Consider the following 20,126-nt stretch of genomic DNA (forward strand, 5'->3'; position numbering starts at 1 on the left):
GCTTGGGATCTGTTTGTTTGGGATCAGTTTGTTTGGGATCTGGCTGGGAGGAGGCACACTAAAAGTGGGATGGTACACATTCCTATGCAGCCTCTCTGATTTCCCAGCCGCTTTATTGCTTTCATGGCAGGGTAGTGCACAATGCACTGCTGGAATAAAATATGTAATTTAGCTGATATTGCCACCTGGTGACAAAAATGCAGACTAGTCTTGGTGTCATAATCTCACAGGCAAATCTGTTGGGCAGGGACCTGTGGAAGGTCATGTAGTCCAACATTCTGCTGAAAGCAGAATCCAGTTAGACCAGGTGGCTCAGGGAATTGTCTGGTTTTGTTATGAATAGCTTCAGAGATGGAGATTTCACAACCTCTTTGGACATACTATTCCACTCTTTGACCACAGTTAGAGTAATATATTTTTGGTTTGGTTGGGTTTTTTATTTTTTTTTCTTGTATCTAAAGACCTGTTTCCATGTTCTATCTTTAATCTGTGCCTCTTTGCCTGAGAGGAGTGTAACTCCCTTCCTCCACATCCTCCTATTTAGTAGCTGCAGGGAACAGTAAGAGCAAGTGAGGATGCAGAGCTATGTCTAGCAGCTCCCAGGCATGTAAGTGTAGTCGCATGAGTGTTATCAATGATAAAGTTGGCATCGTTGATTGTCACTTAAAGATATCTCTTTCCTTCCGGGCAGGGAAAAAGTAGCCCTGAATAGTTAACCCAGATCAATGCTGCCAGCAGCTCATTGCCTTTTCTGTCGTAAACATGGCCCAAAAGAGACCATCCCCATTCATAGCTGCTCTAGTTAAAGGATTTAACCCTGGGATTAAACCCAGGATTATGCATGGCTGTTAGGGACTGTCCATGTGGAAGACTAATGGAAAATATTTACTCTAGTTCTCAGAAGCATATACAAAACTAAATTTTGCTGCCTTGAAGAAAAGACCAATATTTTCATCATTCATTCATCACTCAGGGTGTAGCTTGATGACTCCATGACACCAAACAAGCCCTTTAATTGTCTGTTACGATTAAATCAGCTCTTTTCCTCACTGGATGCTGTGAATGGTGTAAAGGTGCCTGCCAGGAAGCTTGTGTAAAATAGCGGCCTACTTTGTTCTGTTCTACACCTTTGATGGAAAGCCCTCAGCATTGCTTCAGGGGTGTGTAGGCCTTACTGTACATCCATCGTTTTACCCATTGCAGAAATGAAACTGGTGTTGCTGCTTCTACTAGAAACTCAAGCACTTAGTAGTAATGACCTTGCAATGTCTAGATGGCAGTCTATCTGAAGAATTACTGCTGCACGCAAATGGAAGTGCAGTATGTGATTGCTTTGCTGCAAAATCAATTAAACTGTCCATCGCTGTTTATTCTCCATAATTTATTGCTAGCCTTTATTATTTCTGTTGAGATAGCACCCAGAGACACTTCCAAGAAGTGGGAGCTATGTTAAGCAACACCGTGTATGAGCACATGGGAAAGTGGGATATTCTCCTTGGATGTCTTGCAATGTGTGTGAAGACAAGCTGCAACAGGTGACTGAGAAGTTTCGCCTAGCTTCTCACACCTCCATTTTTTCTGTAGAGCCAGTCCAAACCACTCTAGCTTGTTCCAAGCCTATTTTTCCAGCTAAGCCAGAATAATACTTGTACTAAGCAAAGCTGGTATTTCCTATTTGGTGTTGTAAGGAGCTCTCATTTGTCAGCCTTCCTCACCTGTGGAGACCTGCTTGCCTTTTAATTATATACGCCACAATACCTATTACTTCGGTCAGATGCTCTTAGCTTCAGACTTCCCATGTGGGATCAAACCAGGCTGAGGGGACTGACAGCAGTCTGCTTGGTGCTGCCAGTACTTATTTAAATATACATGTGGTATGTCAAATGATGCTGAATCAAGTCTTTTTATCTTTTCATCTTTGTATCTGCCCTAATGTATTTTGATGGCTCCTCTACCAAATTGTGCCAGTGTGTCCCTACCTAACCTTAGAAAATCATATAATTACTCTTTAAGATCACATCCTTTCTGTATTTATCATTGAAGTCATTGAAGCTTGTTCATTTTTATTACAATTAGGCAAAGTTATTTATTGCCTAGTATCAAAACCTTGGGACTTGAATTCAAATTGTTCAACGTTTGTTCCAATTTTGCTACAGGTTTGTTGGACAATCTGAGCAAGTCCCAGCCTCTCCAGTGCAATTTTCTCTTTTGTAAAGTGATGCCAATTGCATGGCAACATGTAGCCCAAGAGCTCCAAACCCAGGTGTCAGCCAGTGAGCTGTTGAAGGAAAACACTTTAGAAATGCAGTTTATTATTGCAGTAGAGTCTGGAGACATGCTGCACTTGTTACTGTGAGCAAAGAGGTGCAGGGTGTACTTGAGCCAGGTACTATGCATAAGCACTGATATGATAACAAATTCAAGGTTTGACCTATTAATGACTGTGTATAATGAATGCTCCTGGGTTTCATTAATGTCAGTTTACTAAGCCCCTGTGAGCACCATGCTTCTCACATGGTGAGTAAGTCAGGATTGCTGTTGAAGTAGAGAATACGGGCAGAACTGTCACAGGGAAGTCCCTGAGGGCACTACCAAAATCTGACTTGGCAGGAGAGACGAGACAGGTTTATGAGCCACAGCTGACCTGAGGAACACCCTGTTTATGGCTGGACTTGAAGACCTTTTGTCAGTTTTATAACAGTTTGTCCCAGTTAGTAAGGTCTGATGCAGTAGTATAGCCAAGGGAGTGCCGGCAGGGACTGTTCTGGGAGTGTTCAGAAAGTGAAATAGTTCTGCCTCTTTATGTGATGTAGTCTGGATAGGCAGACCACAAGGTTCTGGTATCACTTTTCCAAGGGAATTATACCCATATGCTGGATACAAAGTATGTATACATGCATGTAACATAAATGCCACGTAAGAACACATCTGTGCGGTACATTCGAAATTGCAGTCTGCTTCAAGTCTGTGTTGTAGGTTAATGTTGTGCTCCACCTGTGCATCCAAGCCAGTGAAACATTTGCTGTAGCAAAAAGTTCCATCCCTTTTCCCTTCCTGGTTTAGCTGTGTCCCCCACTGTCACATCCCAGATTGCTCTGCTCATCCCTGCTTTCTGGCAAGGTGCAGTGCTACGCTGCCCTCATGCCAGCTCTGAGAGAACTTACTCAACATTAAAAGCAGGACATTAAAACATTAGCCCAGTTAAAATGCCTTGTTAACATTGTGAGAGCGAAATGGATGGATTTAGAGACAACTTAGGTATGTGTCTCTGATTTCATTTTGCCATGCCATTCAGCTACAGTTGATAGGCATATGGTCTTGTTATTGATCTCATGAGAGTTAGCATCTCTTTAAATCACTGAGGAGATTAAGCAAAAAAATGCATTGATTCATATATTTTCAGAACAAGGAGACTATAATGATTACATGATTTTAGTTCCTGCATCAACCACAAAATGTTTCAGGTGAAATGACTCAGAATGAAAAGTAATTATTTAAAAAAAACAACCTTCAAATGATGAAGACGTCACCTCAGCAATTTGTTCCCATACATAATTATCCTCATTCCTGAAAATCCAGAACTTGAAACATGAATTTGTCTAGTTTCAGCTTCTTGACACTGTTTTGTTATGCTTTCATGTGCAAATTTAAGGAGTTTTCTGCTACCAGAAATCATCCTTCATAGTGATTTAAGCCATGAACAAGTTACAGCACTTTCTCTTTACATTCTCTGAATAGATGGAAGTGCTTTACTGAGTTGTGACTGTAAGAATTTTTGACAATGATTCAAAATGTAGCTCATCACAATAGAAAATTGTAGGAGTAAGGCAAAAAGCCTGGGATGTCAAACATAAGATCAAAAATGTGGCTTTCGGTGTAGACTCTTTTCCCCTTTTATAGCACACATAATCCACAGCATACCATAATAAGGATATCAGGAGGCTATTGACTTTTTTTTAACTGAAATAGGTCAGATCAGTGTAAGGGCCAGTTTTAGATTTAGGAATAGTAACAGAACCACCAAGACATGTTTGACAAAATAAATGGAAATATAGTCTTGGTTCCTAAGTTGCTTTTTATAATCTTCCCTTCAGATCTGACCTAATGGATGTTAATGTCAAGGGGAGTCTGTCAGTGATGTCTGGATCTTTGAAACAAACCTCGTTATATCACGCTAAATTAAGTTTTCCTGTTTCTCAAGCCAGGACGTTGGCTTTGTTTGTTCTGTGAATGCTATCTCATCTGTAAAGACCTGGAAAATAATAGAAGTCTAATCAATCAAGTGGGATGGAACAAAGTGATCTTTACTTAAACAGGAAATTAATTCTGGTATTCTACAAAGAGAAAGAGTAGAATACAGAAGAAAGGAAAGAAATATTGAAGTATGCAGGCAGGATAATCTGAGTAGTATAGTAAGTTTTATTGAAATGACGGTATGGAAAAAGGTGTTTTAGCAAAGCAACAACATCTCTGTTGTTAGTCTTACATGGAGTTACACAAATTTATATGCGTTTCATCAAATGCATAAAATAGCATGTCAAAACAAACTGTGGAATTCAGAAAACTGTGAAACTACTGTTATATTCCCAGGACCAAGTGCAGAGCCACTGTAAGAAGGCACAACTCCATTTAGTCCTGTGTGTGCACCACAATATTCTGGTTCTGAAAAACAGAGCCTTGTGTGTAATCTTTGGTTGGACTTGTAGTAAGCATAAACATTTTAACACTGCTGATCCAAGGGGTCCAGACAAAGGTAGAATTTTGTCTGTTCAGTGTTCAATTTAAGTGAAGCACAAATGGGCTGGGGTTTGTGCTACCTCATTTTCTGTACACCAATTCTGAAATTTCTGAGACAACATGAGATTTGGTTTACTTGCAGATTTCCCACTAGTCACCATGACTGTCTGAATAAAGAAGCATGGATTATTCTTGCAATTAGGCTCTGACTCTGAGGCAAATAACTCTCCTCGTTACGAGTGCATTAAATATAACCTGCAGATGTTTGATCTGGTGCTCTAATCCTCTTAGCTCTTCTAAACTAAACAAAGGTGGGTGGATCAATAGTGACATGGTTTTGCTCCAAGAAAACAGCATGTGCAAGTCAGGAGGTACAACACTCCTTTTGTATCGTTACTAAATAGATGTCTCTGCACAGTGCACTGCAGTGATCATCTTAAATGAAGAGGTCCTTGTATTTAGGACGTCTGAGTCTATGCCGTGACCGTGTCACTGTTGGGATGCTACTTCTCTGTATACAACATGAGACTTTCCTTGTGCTCATCCCCATTCTACAATGGCTTAATACTAGTGAAATTAAAGAAAGATGCCCTATACCTTTCCTTGATTCATTTGTGTAGCCTGTTCTTGATTGCACATCCTTTGTGCTCACTTGCAGCTGATGGGAAGTCACCAGGCTGTAGCACCTGCATAAATCCCAGCACACTGGGCTCGTGGACCCTGATGTGCAGAGAGGCAATCCTAAAAGCAGTATGCTAGTGGAGCTGACTTTTTGGGGGGTGTAAGATGGATATATATATATATAGCACTTTTGGGGGGAACAAAACCCCAAAACCCAACCCCCAAAAAACAATTTGGGCTGGTCCCAGTTCTATTTTATATCATTATGTGGTACCAAGCTTCATCCTGCCATCTGTGAAATGGGTTTAATGCTCCTTAATTTCTAGTCTAAATTTACTCTTGTCTATTGACATGAACTGATAAACAGCTGCTGCATTTCACTGGTGTGTGAATGAAATAATCTGTTTTGCTGCCTTCCCCGGCAGTGCATTTTGGAACTTTCAAAGGTAATAGTGTCTGCAGAGCACTTTGAAAGCCTTGCACAAAAGGCAGAACAACTATGCAAAGAGCTACTGTCAATATTCGTGAATCACTTCATCCACAAAGGGAAAGCAGGTTTCAGTTTTAGAACAGCAAACAAACCACAGCAATGTTTACTGAGCACTTTAAAGATAACAGCAGCTACATGAACACTAAGAATTATTAAGGTTTCTTTGTGAAAAGGTCAATTGCATGGTGAGAAACAGTACTGCATCTCTCAGGCCCATCTACAGGCAGAATAAGCACCTTTTTGTTACAGGGAACCCAAAACTTTTAGCAGCCTACTATCTGAAAGGTCAGAGATGAAACATGCTCCCAGTAGGAAGGTTTCCATGCCTAAAAGTCCCATGTTGGCTGAATAGTATCTTTGCTGAAGTTAGATTCAACTTCAGCCTGGACGGGGCAGAGAAAGACTTTGCTGCCATTTCTCCACCGTGGAGCTCACTACACAGAGCTCGTATGCGTATCAGCCAACATTAGTGAGAGCAAGGAGGGAGCTACAAGCCTATCCCTTCAACCTGTGCTAGCCCCACATGTCAAATTTTGTTTAGAAATAAGAAAAGTCAGTTATAGCCCAATATTGCTTACAAGAAGAGGACCTGGTAACTGCACCCTCTCAGAAGGTGGTCAGAAGATGCTCTGTGCTGGGCATAGCACCCCATTCTTCTCATGTTGCATGACAGCCCCGGCTGTGGTGGCCATTCACAGAGGCAGCTGGACACACAACTTCGAAAGTCCTACTCTAAATGGTGGGGAGCAGGCATGCGTCTTTCCATGGACAGGCATAATTCCAGAAGAAGCTCTTTGCTGAGTAGCTGCCCCCTTTGGGGTGAGACCACTCTCACAAGGAAATACATCTGGCAGAAAGGAGAGGCTACCTGCATATACTGAACACCTGTATGTTGTTGTCTCAGCTTGCTTACTCCAGCTGTCACAGGACCACTGTTGGCTTGCCCTGTCCTCACTTCTATGCTCTGCTATCAGGAAAAAGTAGGAGGCCCTCACCAACAGTAGATGCTTCCACATTGTTTAGCAAGACTGCTTGATCATTACAGCCTGTCTGATATTTAGAGTATTTATTGCTCACCCAATATGACTACTGAAGACCACCTGATGATCACCCTCCTCCTTTACAACTGTGAAAGGGCTTTTCACTGTAAGAGTGTGGTTGTCCCCAGGTGTTGATCTGAGGAAAGTTTAGGGAGAAAGGTCAATATTGAGGCTGGGCTGCCTAGAGTCCCTCTAGCATTCCCCAAACCAGTATGTTCATCTTCAGCCCAGTGGGGGCTCTGAATAAAACTGTCCTCTCCAGTGTTGCTTATTAAAGAAGTTGGAGTCCAGTCCCATGTAATGCTTGTGGAATTTAAGTTCCCAATAAGGCTCTCGAGATTGCTGCATATACAGTATTCTTTAGTCTTTTGCAGAACTTACCCCTGGATACAGTCATGCTCAAAGCATCTTGCATAATTCTTTGGTTCTGTACCAGTTAGTCTGCAAGTTTCTGTTAGGCACAACATTATTTTAATTTAAAAATACAGCAGCATGAATTACCTAAACAAATAGATTTCTCTGGTGTCTTCTTATATTGTTGGAAAAATTAAAGCTTTCCTTTCTAATGCTGAATAGAAATTGAACAGCAATTTCAGCTTGCAAGCAAAGGTACGCCCACTTCCGTTCTCTTCAACAGAACCATGACTTCTTACCTAACTTACAAAAAGAATAACTTTAGGATTGGTAAGACATATGACTAATTTGCACTGAGTACATTACATTAATTTGTGCTGGCTCACTAAAATAATGTGGCTTTTTTTTTTTTAGCTCACTGAAGCAAAAGTGCAACAGTTCAGCTGAATCCTAGGCAGATGTCTCTTAAGCAGGGAATATTTGGTTTCTTTACAATCTTCCCTGTCTTTAGCTTTTAAAGCGATTTTGCAGTAGTTTGTCAAGTTTTGAAGGCCGCTGAAGTGCCTGGATTTATGTACTGAGCTAACTTTATATCTCAACTCACTGTAAAATAAACTCTAATTTTTTTTTTTAATTTTTTTTTGGCTAACAAGATGTAGTATATACTATTTATCCTACAAAAATGACTGGGGTTTAATGGGGTATCTTTCATCAGCATGTTTCAAACATAGCTCTTCACAAACCATCTGCAATTTGCACTGCCTTCCCCATACAGGCAGTGGTAGCGTGTCTAAGTGTCCCAATCACAACAAAAGCTAAAATTGCTGTTGAGAGTTCATTTTCCATGCCTGCATCAATTAGTGATCCTGTTTGCATGCGGCTATGTGTAGCCCTCTTATTAACTGCTGAAAGATCTGTACACTGTGCGCTTCTCCCTTAACTCCTTTCACAGACCTGGGGAGCAAGTGCATTGCATAGTAGCTGTGGGTAGTAAACCATAGTGTCACATATATGCACGTGCAGAACATACGTATATACCTACCACTTGGACAACATCTGTGCTGTTGTGCCCAACAGTTGAATTTCTGATGGACTTGCACCAGTGAATGATATGTCCTGGCTGGTTTGCCCAGTAACTGGTCCTCCCCTATCCATGTATGTAGACAGCAGGGTTAGGGATGGATCCCCATAGCACTGTGTACGCATTGCAAAATGCTATCAGCTGCTCTGCTGTGTTCCTGTTGCTGGACAGATTGACAGATCAAGATGCTACACCTGAGGAGGACATCTCCTTGCTTATTGTTTGCTTGGTAGCTTTTGGCATCATTTGCAACTCTCTGAATCATCTTTCATGGAGCTTCATGTAGTAGCCAAAATGTTATCAAAGAACTGGGCTGGCAGGAGGACTTTTTCTGTTGGGATGTCACAGGTGGGATCTCACCTCTAGCCCCATGTGGCACTTGGAAGTAGAGAGGAATGGTCTGAGCTAGCACTGTCAGCAAAGGGAGGGCAGCAGCACCATGGGGCTGCAGTGCGAAGGCAGCTCCCAGGCCAACCCCTGCTCTCATTGCAGTCCTGTGTTCAGTAATGCCAGGAAGAGGTCCTAGCCCATGGTGACACCATGGCAAGGGCCTTATGCATTCAGGAAGCGTGTACTGGAGAGGCTAATCAGTTCTGCAAACTGTTCCAACAAGCCCTTCTTGGGCAACCTAGGTTTACAGTCATGCTACTGTGGTCAGGGTGCATCTCTGTCAAACCATATTTGCTGCAGGGCTGCATTAGCTTTTTCCTTGCTTTTCCTTCATGCGGAGGAGTCGAAGGATTCGTTCATTTTTCGTTAGTTCTTCTGGAAGTTCATTTGCCTGGAATGAAACAAAACCTTGGGTTAGCAGAAATGAACAAGTATTTCTAAAACATGGTTTAAAAACATTCAACTTTAGAGAAGATGCTACTGGGCATTATAATGATGGGTTTATTCCAATGTTGTCCCACCGCTGTTGGAGATATCTTAAGAAATCACCTTTCAGCATGCAATTCCCACTTAAGTCTTAAAAATAGTCCCAGTGTGGGTTCAAAATGGTCATCTTATTTTGTGCTGACTGTCCAGGTTAAATGGCATCCCTTGGGCTCCCTATGCTTCTGCCACAGAAGTACTGATTTTTTGGGGAGATGAGGCAGGTCTTTAAGTACCAAAGTCCAAAAAAAGTCCCTAAAGATCCGAGAGAATACTTTAATTGCTATGAAATAATTCATGCTATTCTATAGGATTGGTAATAGAACATCAGAGTTAGGTCTTCAGTGTGTATTGAATACAAATTTGGTAACAAACTGTCTTTGTAATGAAGCTACTTCTGAAAATCAGGAATTCTGTCCTGCAAATGTACTCTGTTGTGCCTAATCGCATGTCACTAAAAAAAAAATCAGTAGGAGAGATTACAGCCAGACTTTCTCATACTGCACACCCTTCTGCTGCAAATCACCATCAGTAGCAGAAAAATCTTGTGTGTTGTTCGGGTGATAGCGGTAAATCAAAATGCCTGTTAATAGGAGCTACTGTATGAGAGTCGTTAACTTTGCTGCCATCAAGTGGAATGATACAGAAATAACAGGCACAGATTTTATATTAAATGACCAAAACAGTCAGAAGGTATGTGCTGGGTTACTTGTATTACAAACTGTCATTCACCCGGTCATAAACAAGAAGTAAATACCAGACCACCCATGCACAGCTTAGCAAACCCAGCTAGATCTCAAATGCTAGAGACAAATAGTTCATAAACACAAGTCAGAGGAAGACATTTTCATGGAAATTAGCAAACATGTAATGTTAAAATACTTAACAGGAAAAAACAAAGACCATTTTTTTCTGCAGAAAAGTTGTTATAAAAAGATTATGAAACTATTTCACTAAACTAGCAAATTTACAGTAAGATATGGTAAAGATACATGTAATGCAGGATTTCTTTGTATTAGCAATGTCCTGAATTCTAACCAAGTTTTCTTATCGGAGGTACCCAGATACACATTTCTTTTGCTGCAGAAATATCATTCTTACACGACCATAGGGAGGTATGGTGTAACTTACGACTTACAAGAACATAACTTATGGTGGGTTTTTTTTTCCTGAAATGCAACCTAGCTAGCCCATGAGTAGTTATAGTTAACAATTCGTGGTGCTTGAGTGAGTGAGTGCATGGTTTGCATATTCTTAGATTGATGTTACTTCACAAGAACCAGCATCACCAGTGGCACTGCCCAGCACCCTTATAGATGCCTGTGTACAGCAATGAATGGACTAAACAGTGATGCTTCAGGAGAGGAACAGGAGGCAACTGTGGACTAACACAGAAACATGGGCTGCCACTGCCTCCATGGCACACATGGCTCCGCTGCTCAGTGCTTCCCACCTGCTCCTTGCCCAGGAGAGTGTGCCAGAATGTACCTTGTTCCTCAGGCACGGATCTGCTCCTGCTTCAAGGAGCAGTGCCACTGTCCTCACGTTGCCACTCAGGACAGCCGCATGGAGAGCAGAGGTCCCGTTCTAGAAAATACCAATGGAAATGTTTGTACTATGCATGGGAAGAAAACCAAAGGCAGTGAAACACAAATGTTTGCAAAGAACAAACCTATGAACAAGAAAGAAGTAACACGGAAGAAATTAGGTCATTAAAAGTACAGTGTCTGATTCAGACAGGGTGCTGGTAGGCTAGTGGGCTATGAAGGAGGTGATTCTAAATGCTTTAATAAAAAAGAGAGTCAAATTCACTTCACCACAGCAGTATTTCCTTTTAAAAATTACCCTTGTCAATTGATTAGAGGTGAAATGGACACAGCACTTGCTTCTGCCTGGCAAAACCAGCCATTAGCAAGTGAAACATAAGTGCAAGCAGTAATGGAAACCATCTGTGCATTTTATCTTCTTTCTCTGATGATTAATGGTCTCAGTGTCAGACAGCTGAATAGGGATTATTTTTATGGCTGGCCTTTTGTCTGTGGCTGCAAATTGACAGTTCAAATAAGTGTGGAAGCTATTTCATACTTGTAATTAACAACTAAGTTAATGCCACCTGGATTTTCAAGCACATCAAAATTGCCAATGTTGCATGCACAGAGGCTATCAAAGTATGTGATTTATAGATACGTATAATTAGATAAGCTATTAAAAAGTAGCTTCCAAATGTGTTATTTTTCAAGTCACTTTCTGACTTCAGATGAAAACAAAAACAAGTAGAGAATCTGCTCACAACAGATCTCTTAGGATACTATTTTACTGACAAAATGCAATAGAAGAACTAGAACAATAGAAGAGCTAAGAACTACACTGTTAAGAGCAATCCATTTACAGGAAGAATAAAAATGAATGAAAAGCAGGAAAATTCCTTCTATGACTTCTAAGCTTCCTTATTCTACAAATCAAACTCACAATTTTGTTTGAAAAGATTAATTTGTGTGTGGCATTAAAGGCTAAATAAGATAATTTAATTTTTCTCTTGTTTTTTTTTTGGGGGGGGGGGGGGCTCAAGCTCCTTGTAATCTTCCTCTGTCATAGTCATAAACATCAGATCTTTCATCAGAAACTCATTCTTGAGTTCCTGTCTAAAAATCCATGTGTTTCACTACTAACCTTCAGCAGGCCAAGAGTGGGAGAGAATTTCAGCAACTCTTCTATCACATTGTTGTACCCCTTGATGGCAGCCTTCAGTAAAGCAGTCGTACCATCCTTTGAAGGAGACAGGAAGGTCAGTCCAGTTGTTAGCAATGCTTTATCTGCATTCCCCTTGGCTGGAGGGAAACACCAGCTTTCCCCCACACCTCTGAGAAGAGGGTCTTCTCTGCTCAAAATTTTTGAGGAGACAACTCCACAGCATATGCTGTGGTTTTAGAGCATCAGGAGGATTGTTGCTTTGGCAGGTGAAAACTTCGGGGTAAAATGAACCAGTGACACCATAGACATCTTTATACAGACATTTCCATTCCTTTATTCCAGAAGGTCCCTCCAGGAAGATGTCCTAGACACAATGGGAGAAAGGGAGCCCATGTTGGGACTTTACATCATGGCAAACAGGACATACTCTGGGGACACCAGGCAGACTTGCAGCCACAGAAAAAGCTAGGAGGTGTTAAGCTGCAGACAGAGCACAGGAAGAAGTCTACTCACATCCCGGGCGGCATCTCGCTCAGCTCCACGAAGCAGCATTACTCGTACCACTTCACTGTGACCCATCTGCGATGCAATCCACAAGGGAGCTGTTCCATCCTGCAAACAGAGTAAGACTGCTAATGGTTTCACTTTGAGATCCTGTGCTCCCTGGTATTTTACCACCCAAGTCTGACTACTGGACCGGATGTACTTCAACCCCAAATAAATCCCTCATCACAGAAAGACATACGCAGATTTGCTTCCAGAAGCACACGGGAGCTTGGCATAAAAAATCAAAACAAAAATGCTCTATTTGTGGAGTAGAGCCATCCTTAGCTGCTTTCTCTTACACAGTTGGCCTGAGACATGCATTACTGTCTGAACAGCTAAAAGCCACTTCGTCTTAACAGCTGTACCTCAAATAAATGTGGAAGTCTGAAATGTAAAGGCCAAAGCGTACTTTGAACTCTAGGTGGGTAGATGTGACAGAAGATACAGGCAGATATCAGCATGCATGGGGAGATTCTGCAGCTGGGTCTCTGTACATGTGGAGTAGAGGCTGTTTATAGAAGTTAAGGAGCAATGCAAGATGATCACCAGCTTCCAACATTAAGTTACGTTACCCATCCTCAGGGAATGTTAAAAACACCCTGCCTTACACTGGTGGTGAGTGTTTCACAAATTTTATGTTCAACAGCTCCACTAGAAAACAAGAAAATTATCAAGGAATCCAACCTCAAATAATCTGTTTTGGAAAAATTGTCCTGTGCAATCATTACTTGAGCAGAAAACTTCAGAAAGTAAAATGCACATTCGGAATAAGCTAGACTTTGTGATTGATTTTCATCCCAAAGGCAAAGGTGAATTGAAGCTCTAGAAGTGTTTCTCACTTCAATTAGAATTTAGTTTTGTGTCTTTTCCTCCTTTTGCTTCTAAATGGCCTGATTCTTCAGACTACAGGACTCCAGCAGTTATGTGGTGCCAAACTGATTCTTGTGGGCCCTTAACAAAAGGCTTTTCCTGTATGGATTTTAACATAAAAGTGAAGCCTCGTGTAGCAGGGTGCCTGCTTCTGCCTTCAGCAGTTGCCAGTTCTGCTCACCACCCACAGCAGCCTGAAGACTTGGCAGGAAAAAGGAAGACAAATTATACTGGGGCTTCCAAAAGAGCCTTAATGAGAATTTTCAGGAGAAAACAACTTTTTTACTTTAAATAAGGTATTTCTACCTTAATTAAAGAAGAAATCTCTCTCCTTAGTGCCAGCTGAAGATTCATATGACTTGCCCATGCAGTCCAAAAAACCACTGTTGCACAAATTCTCTGCTTTCTGTCGGCTAGTGACTTAATCTTTTCAAAGAAACAGAAAAGTTATTTCTTTCTTTGATATGATATTCTGAGTTTCCCTATTTCTGATTCTGAGAAAGAGCAAACGCACATTCTGAGATCTTCAGTCTTCTCAAATAGTAAGGAACAGGATCTTTGCCCACTCTTGTATCATTTCTCTATAGATTAATGAATTTAAATTAGCGACTGACCTCATTCTAGTATGTATCCTGTTAATACAATGAGTGTTCTTTCTGATTCGAAAATAACAAAGGCTCTCTTATACACAGCGTATGTGATAGTGTGATGGCAAAAACTGTCCCTCTCCAGTATATAGCTTTTTCCCTGACACACTTCATATTTTTCTAATCTCCCCCCACCAGAGGGCTCTAGTAAATAGCAATAGGGGCACTGAAAAAGCCTATAAAACTTGGAAAAGAGAGCAGTTGAATTTGCTTACACAATTGAATCTGCATAAAGAACCGATGCTGTGCAAATCCACACTTCTGTTTATACAAGAAATGCAAGCACAAGCGCAGCATGCAGAACATAGCAGCTTTCTTTTTCTCACAGTGAAGTTTGTAAGAACAGCTCGTATTTCCAGGTATAAATGAAAAGGAACAGAAGTGTCGGGTAACATCAACCTCAGTATCTCAGCTATAGGCTAGAGGCAAAAAGACATTGTGAGAAAGGGTGACTGTTTTGGAGAATTTAGCCTGAAGAGAAGAATGATGATGATGTTGATGGTGTGCTCATACTGACCATTGTCAGCTTTTCGCTCTCAAGCAAATAGCATCTAATATACAGATTTATGCAAATACATATAAAATGTATATGGTGTAAATGAATTTTCTGTCCATTTTCATGTTGCTATATGGTGCAAAACAGCTATTACATTGTACTAAAAGGTCACATGAGAATTCCTGTGTAAACAGACATTAGGGCTTAGAGACAGGTCAGAAAGAAAGTGAGAATAGGGAAAGACACAGTTCAAAAACTGTTTTCCTTTCCTTGTCCCTCTGCCCACCCAGCAGACTGCAAACCACTACATTCCTAGAACAATGTTAAACACCCCATAGGTTTTTAAGCTGTGCTTATTTCTGTATTTGACTACAAGCTAGAATATACAGACTACCTCTCATTATATGCAGCAGCCAGCGGTTCCAAACATACTCTAACCAAAATTTCCCATGCTCTTTATCTTATCCATTAGCTAATGACTTTTTGCCTTGCAGCTTTGAATTTCAATGTTTGCTTGTGGCTTGGAGTTTTAGAAAGGGCCAGATTAGGGTGGGAAGTAAAATAGCCCTCAAATTCCCAGTAAGGACTTTCAGGTACAGAGAGCCCCTACTCTCAGGCTACTCAGCATCATCTTGTCCACTGTTCTGCCCATCAGTGTACTCACACCACTACACCATTTCAATTCTTGCTAATAGCAAATTGCTTGTTTGCCTGAGGTCTATACTCTCTATACATTTACTGGCTTACATATAAGTGGAATTGCATATCATTTGTTAAGAAAAAAAATCACTGATTTTCAGAGTATTTGGAGCCTGCTTACCCAGTCAGACTAGAGGCTGCTGGGACATAGGCTGCCAAAACAGTGTAAAATCATTGGCAGATAATCTTCTTGCTTTGAGTTGAAGAAGTAAAGAAACACCTCTCGCACCTGGCTTCAGACACTGCCCCAAGCTCTGTCTAGACAAAAAGATGACAAAAGAATTCCTACCCGGCTCTGCAATGTTAGGAAGATCAGAAGGCAGCTAAAATCCAAGAGAAAATACATTGTCAGGAAAGAAACTCGCCAGGAATCTTCACTACTAAGTCTTGTGAGAGCTGAGCTGAAGGGCCTGCACACAGATAGCCAGTACCATCCGAGGTGCTCTATAGTGTCATGAATGCCCCTGTGGGACTAGCAGATGGGACATGAGCCTGAAGAGGAACTGGTACCCGCTACAGCAGCAGGAGGAGACTTACAGGGCAGATGCAAGCATTCAGGCACATGAATTAAGACCCCAAATTCAGAAGGTAGAGAGGAAAACTTGGACACCATGAGGAGGAAGCATAAACTCACACCTGGCACTCTGCAGCCCTGTATTCAATGTTACATTGCTTACAAAAGTTTCTTACAGCAGTGAGGGCAATGTAGCTTGTAACTGACAGCAAGAGTCATCTGGCATCAAAACTGCTCCATCTAGAGCTACATTCCTCATGACCAGCATGCCACCTTCGAACAAAGTACAAATTTGTTTGTTGGTGAGAGACCGAAGTCCATCCAACCATTACTTTACTAATTAAACAGTAAAAATGTTCCATTTGTTAAGGAAATGTTTCAGATTACAGTGGGCCCAAATACAAATGCCACAGACTTATCCAGGCATAATCTTAGCAGGGATCAGAGGTACCCTGGAGCAAAGTAAGCCCATCCTGCCAGAGATGAAACAGACAGGAGGAACATTCACACAGAGTCAAGTCTTTGCCTCAACTAAGATTTAAAAATGCCTCATGAAACATTCTGTTGTAGAAATTGGATTAGAGAACTAAAAAAAATACTGTCAGAAGAATTAGCTGGTGCGTTATAATTATGGTTAGCAGGATGCAGATTTTATGGCAACATGGTTCAGCTAAATCTAAGGTGCCCCAACTTTATTTTGACCAACTCAAAAGGCATTAATGCACACCTTGGTCCATCCTACTCCGTTGATCTTTTAGACTGTGTGAATTAACAGGTTTTAACATTTTTTAATCTTGATCTTGGAAGACAGTGTGGACAAAGCCTAGGAGCAACTAAAGCATCAGTCCAGTGCTGGAGAGGTGCAGGAGGGGGGAGCAGGAATATTACTTTAGTTTGAACACATAAAATGCTAATCTAGTTTCCTTACACTACAGAGCAGCAAGTAGTCTACACAGACCTACAGGTGCAGTATAAGTCATATAGATCAGTCTCTGCTGCCAGGCTATGATTTGTTAGGCTTTTGGTGTAGGTGAAAGGAAATGCTGAAAATGTCTGACAAAGCTTGTCACATGCCATGCTGTCCACTGTTATTAGAGTTTTCACATTTGTTTGCTCTTGCCTGATGATTTTTTAGTTGCTGCAAGTCAGTGATCACAGCCACCTGGCAGACATATGTGACTGATTGCAAGGACAAGACCTTATCCCATCAATTTAAAATGTGCAGTGAAGACCCAGGACAGCAACCTTGCCTGCAGGGTTTCAGCAGACCACACAGGAGACTTTATTAAAGCAGGCAAAGATTCCTGGGAAGCCCTGTCTCTAACCAGACTTTCTACGTGTTGGGAGTAAAGCTAGCTGTGCAATTCCCACATCTGGCGACTCAAAGCAGCGTATTAAATGTGCCATTTAAGCACCAATTTTAGAATCAAGAAGCAGCTGAACAATTAAGGAACCCTTTTTTGGAAACCAAGAGAGCTTTTATTTTTATCTGTACACCACATATTCTGTGTATCCCATAAATAGTTTGACACCTAGGAAGTCTCTTGCACCCTCACCTAACACCAACATACGGTGATGGAGGGTGGATCTAACCTTTAGCTCCCCAGCAGGAACCTCTGAACCAGCCACAAATCTAACTCAAAATGACCAATGTTTGATCATTTAATGATCAAACAGCAGCCCCACTGCCTGCAGAGGAGCTGATTTCATGCTTATTGTTACCACTGGTTGTACGTTTTTGCAGGATTAGGGCTGCATCAAAAGAAGTGTGATCAACAGGTCGAGAGGAGGTGATTCTCCCCCTTTACTCCATTCTTCTGAGACCCCACAATCTGCCTTCCAGTGAAATACTTCCATGGGAATCTGATGCCTGGAGAAAATTCCAGTGTTAATTTTTCATAACTGTAAAAAATCAGATCTCAGTTCTGCCCTCAAGTATTGAGCTTACCTGCCGTGGCTGGTTAACCTTTGCTCCTGAAGAAAGTAGCAATCGGATGACATCCAGATAGCCTCCTTGTGCTGCCAGGAAAATTGCAGAAGCTCCATCCTAAGAACAAATACATCCATCTTATGCTGTGTTGAAGTGATACCACTTTTCCTCACAAAACCAAGCCAAACTGAATCAAGTTCTGGTTCTTAAGCCATTATGCCATGTAACAGCAGGTATACAGCCATGCTCAGGAAATAATTGCCAAAATCCACAGTCTAGCTTATAACAAATCACGGTAACATTTTCATTCTGTATGCACAAGTGCTGGCTCCCATCACGTATCAAACCAAACGTTAAATCCTGGTTCTGGAATCCTAAGAGTCTAGTTCATAGAAGCGTTGTTCTACATAACAAGAAATTCATCCTGTATAGCGATGTAGTTTCATTTAGCTTTTATATGTTCTTGCAGAAGTGTTCTGTTACATAGACGCATGGTGAAAACATGGTCAAGTACTTTGCAAGACTGGAGGCTCCAGCACTGAAGCCTGCCCCGATGCTAAATGAGTAAGTACTGTGCCGTACTACTGGGCCACCCTAAACAACTACCATGCCACTGCTCTGGCACACCTTGTAAAGGAGACTTCACCTCTAATATAATGATGTAAAAGTAGAACATGTAAGACAGACTGTGTCATAGCCCTATAAGAAACCAGCATTTTCGTGCAAAAGCTTGTGGAAGAACAGAGCTTTTGAAGAACAAAGATTGTAAACAAATATGGGGTTTTAATTTTCCTCAATGTGTCTTTCATGTGCAGATGTTCTCAGAATTTGACTTCACAGGAATTTCTTCCTTAGGAAAAGAATTTAGATGTCATATTTCATTAAGTTTTTTTTCTGAAAATATTTCAAATGGCATTATCATCCTTCCAACCAACTAGAAGTGGAAATCTGCAATGAGGGTGGGACAGGTGTTTACACATCCCATAACCACAGCACTCAGCACAGAGCATGCTAGGGCAAGTTTTCTCAGAAGGTGAGACTCTTTAATTAGGGACATCCCTTCACGGCATCTCAGATATGCAAATACAGAGTTCATGTCATCTCATGCATATGCAAACTACAGGGCATTTTAGTACAAGTCTGTTGTTGCCCTTGTTGGCATATCACTATGTTGGGACCAAACGCTATTGTCTGCTAAGAGATACTGCATAGCTACTCTTCTTTCTGCAAAACTCAGCACAGACTTGGTGAAGCATGAGCTGAATATAGCGCCCCAGGGACTGAATTTAGAATGATTGGCTTTGATTTCAAGACAAATGTCCTGGCAAACAAAAGAGGTGTCTGCTGGCACTACAAACACACACCCCTGGGCTCTCTGAGGGGCTGTTTTCTCTGGTTGCTATGAGAGTATATGAAATAACAGGATGGTATTAGGTCCTTTGCAGGCTTCCACCAGAGACAAGTGTAATAATAACTCTTCCATTTAGAAAGTAAACAAGATCGTGTAATATTAGAAGAGCTTTTTATTGTAGCATCAGTAAAGATGGAGAACCTTGGGTTCCTTATCACCTACATGATTTGAATTGATGCTGTAATGAGAAAGCTGTTTTAAAGGCTATAACATATTTCTGCAAGACATACTATTGAGTTATGGTATTCTCTCATCTTCTCCTCTACACCTCCCTCACATGGGTAAACTTAAGATTAAAATATCTAGATGGTTTTAGGAGGACTACCCAAATGCATGCTCAAAATCCCTCCCATTTTGTTGTCTGCCAGTGAACCTGCCAGCCAGTTACTGCTTCTCAAATGCAGCTTGGCAACATCCCACAAAAGCAGCCAAGCTAACACTCATTTTCAAGAGATTGTGTTCTTATTTTATTAAGCAGACATTTCTGCCTGGTTTTGCCCAATGGCTGTAAGCAATAAAAATACATCTCTAAATGCAATTGCACGTATTGCTCATTTCCAAGAGAGACAATAAGGAAGTTAATTTACTGCCTTTACTTCTAGGTAAGTGTCTGCAGGTGTGGCAGCATGGCTATTTTTAAACTGAGGGGTAAACCCCAGGATTACCATGCAGAGGTATGAATCACTGCCCTCAGATTAGAAAGGCAACTCCTATTTGCACAGCAATGAAGGTGGAACACCTTTCTTTATAAATACAGGGTGGTGGCAGCACAGAGGTGGAGATCCCCTATGCGTCTAGTACACAGCCTCTGCAGTCACCAGCCCTTAGCTCCCATGCACACTTGTGGGAGCTAAGACTTCAACAGCATCCCGCAGATCCAAAGCCCCTGGAAAAAGCTGAAAAAACTTATATCCCTGTGGAACAACTTCTTCTTTGTCAGTTTTGAGTGCCCCAGGGTATGAATGAGCAGTGGAAAGTGGAAAGAAAATCTACCATTTGTTTCTGTTGAATGCTGAAAAGCTCAATGTTTTTGTATCTCAGTTGCAGTAAATTAAATCCAGTGCTTCATTTGTTCAATCCAGCTTTCTGAAAAGTCAACTAAACAACATCAGCCATTTTAACCATC

General features: G+C 41.3%; 1 protein-coding gene across 3 annotated transcripts in view; it reads right to left on the reverse strand.

Moving 5' to 3' along the window:
* Positions 1-4,396: 4,396 nt before the first annotated feature.
* The window catches only part of ANKRD29 (ankyrin repeat domain 29), a 38,097-nt gene continuing 22,367 nt past the window's right edge, over positions 4,397-20,126 (reverse strand). For all 3 annotated transcript variants that reach the window (XM_057397622.1, XM_057397623.1, XM_057397620.1), the window contains 5 exons: positions 17,608-17,706; positions 12,401-12,499; positions 11,867-11,962; positions 10,685-10,783; positions 4,397-9,104 (listed from right to left, as the gene is read on the reverse strand). In XM_057397622.1, the coding sequence (XP_057253605.1) occupies positions 9,021-9,104; positions 10,685-10,783; positions 11,867-11,962; positions 12,401-12,499; positions 17,608-17,706 (477 nt within the window). In that variant the 3' untranslated portion in view covers positions 4,397-9,020. The remainder of the gene's footprint in view (positions 9,105-10,684; positions 10,784-11,866; positions 11,963-12,400; positions 12,500-17,607; positions 17,707-20,126) is intronic.

The sequence above is a fragment of the Pezoporus wallicus genome, unplaced genomic scaffold (genome assembly GCF_028554395.1).
Source record: "Pezoporus wallicus isolate ANWC-B61680 ecotype Strahan unplaced genomic scaffold, APGP_CSIRO_Pwel_v1 contig_227, whole genome shotgun sequence".
NCBI classification, from domain to species: domain Eukaryota; kingdom Metazoa; phylum Chordata; class Aves; order Psittaciformes; family Psittacidae; genus Pezoporus; species Pezoporus wallicus.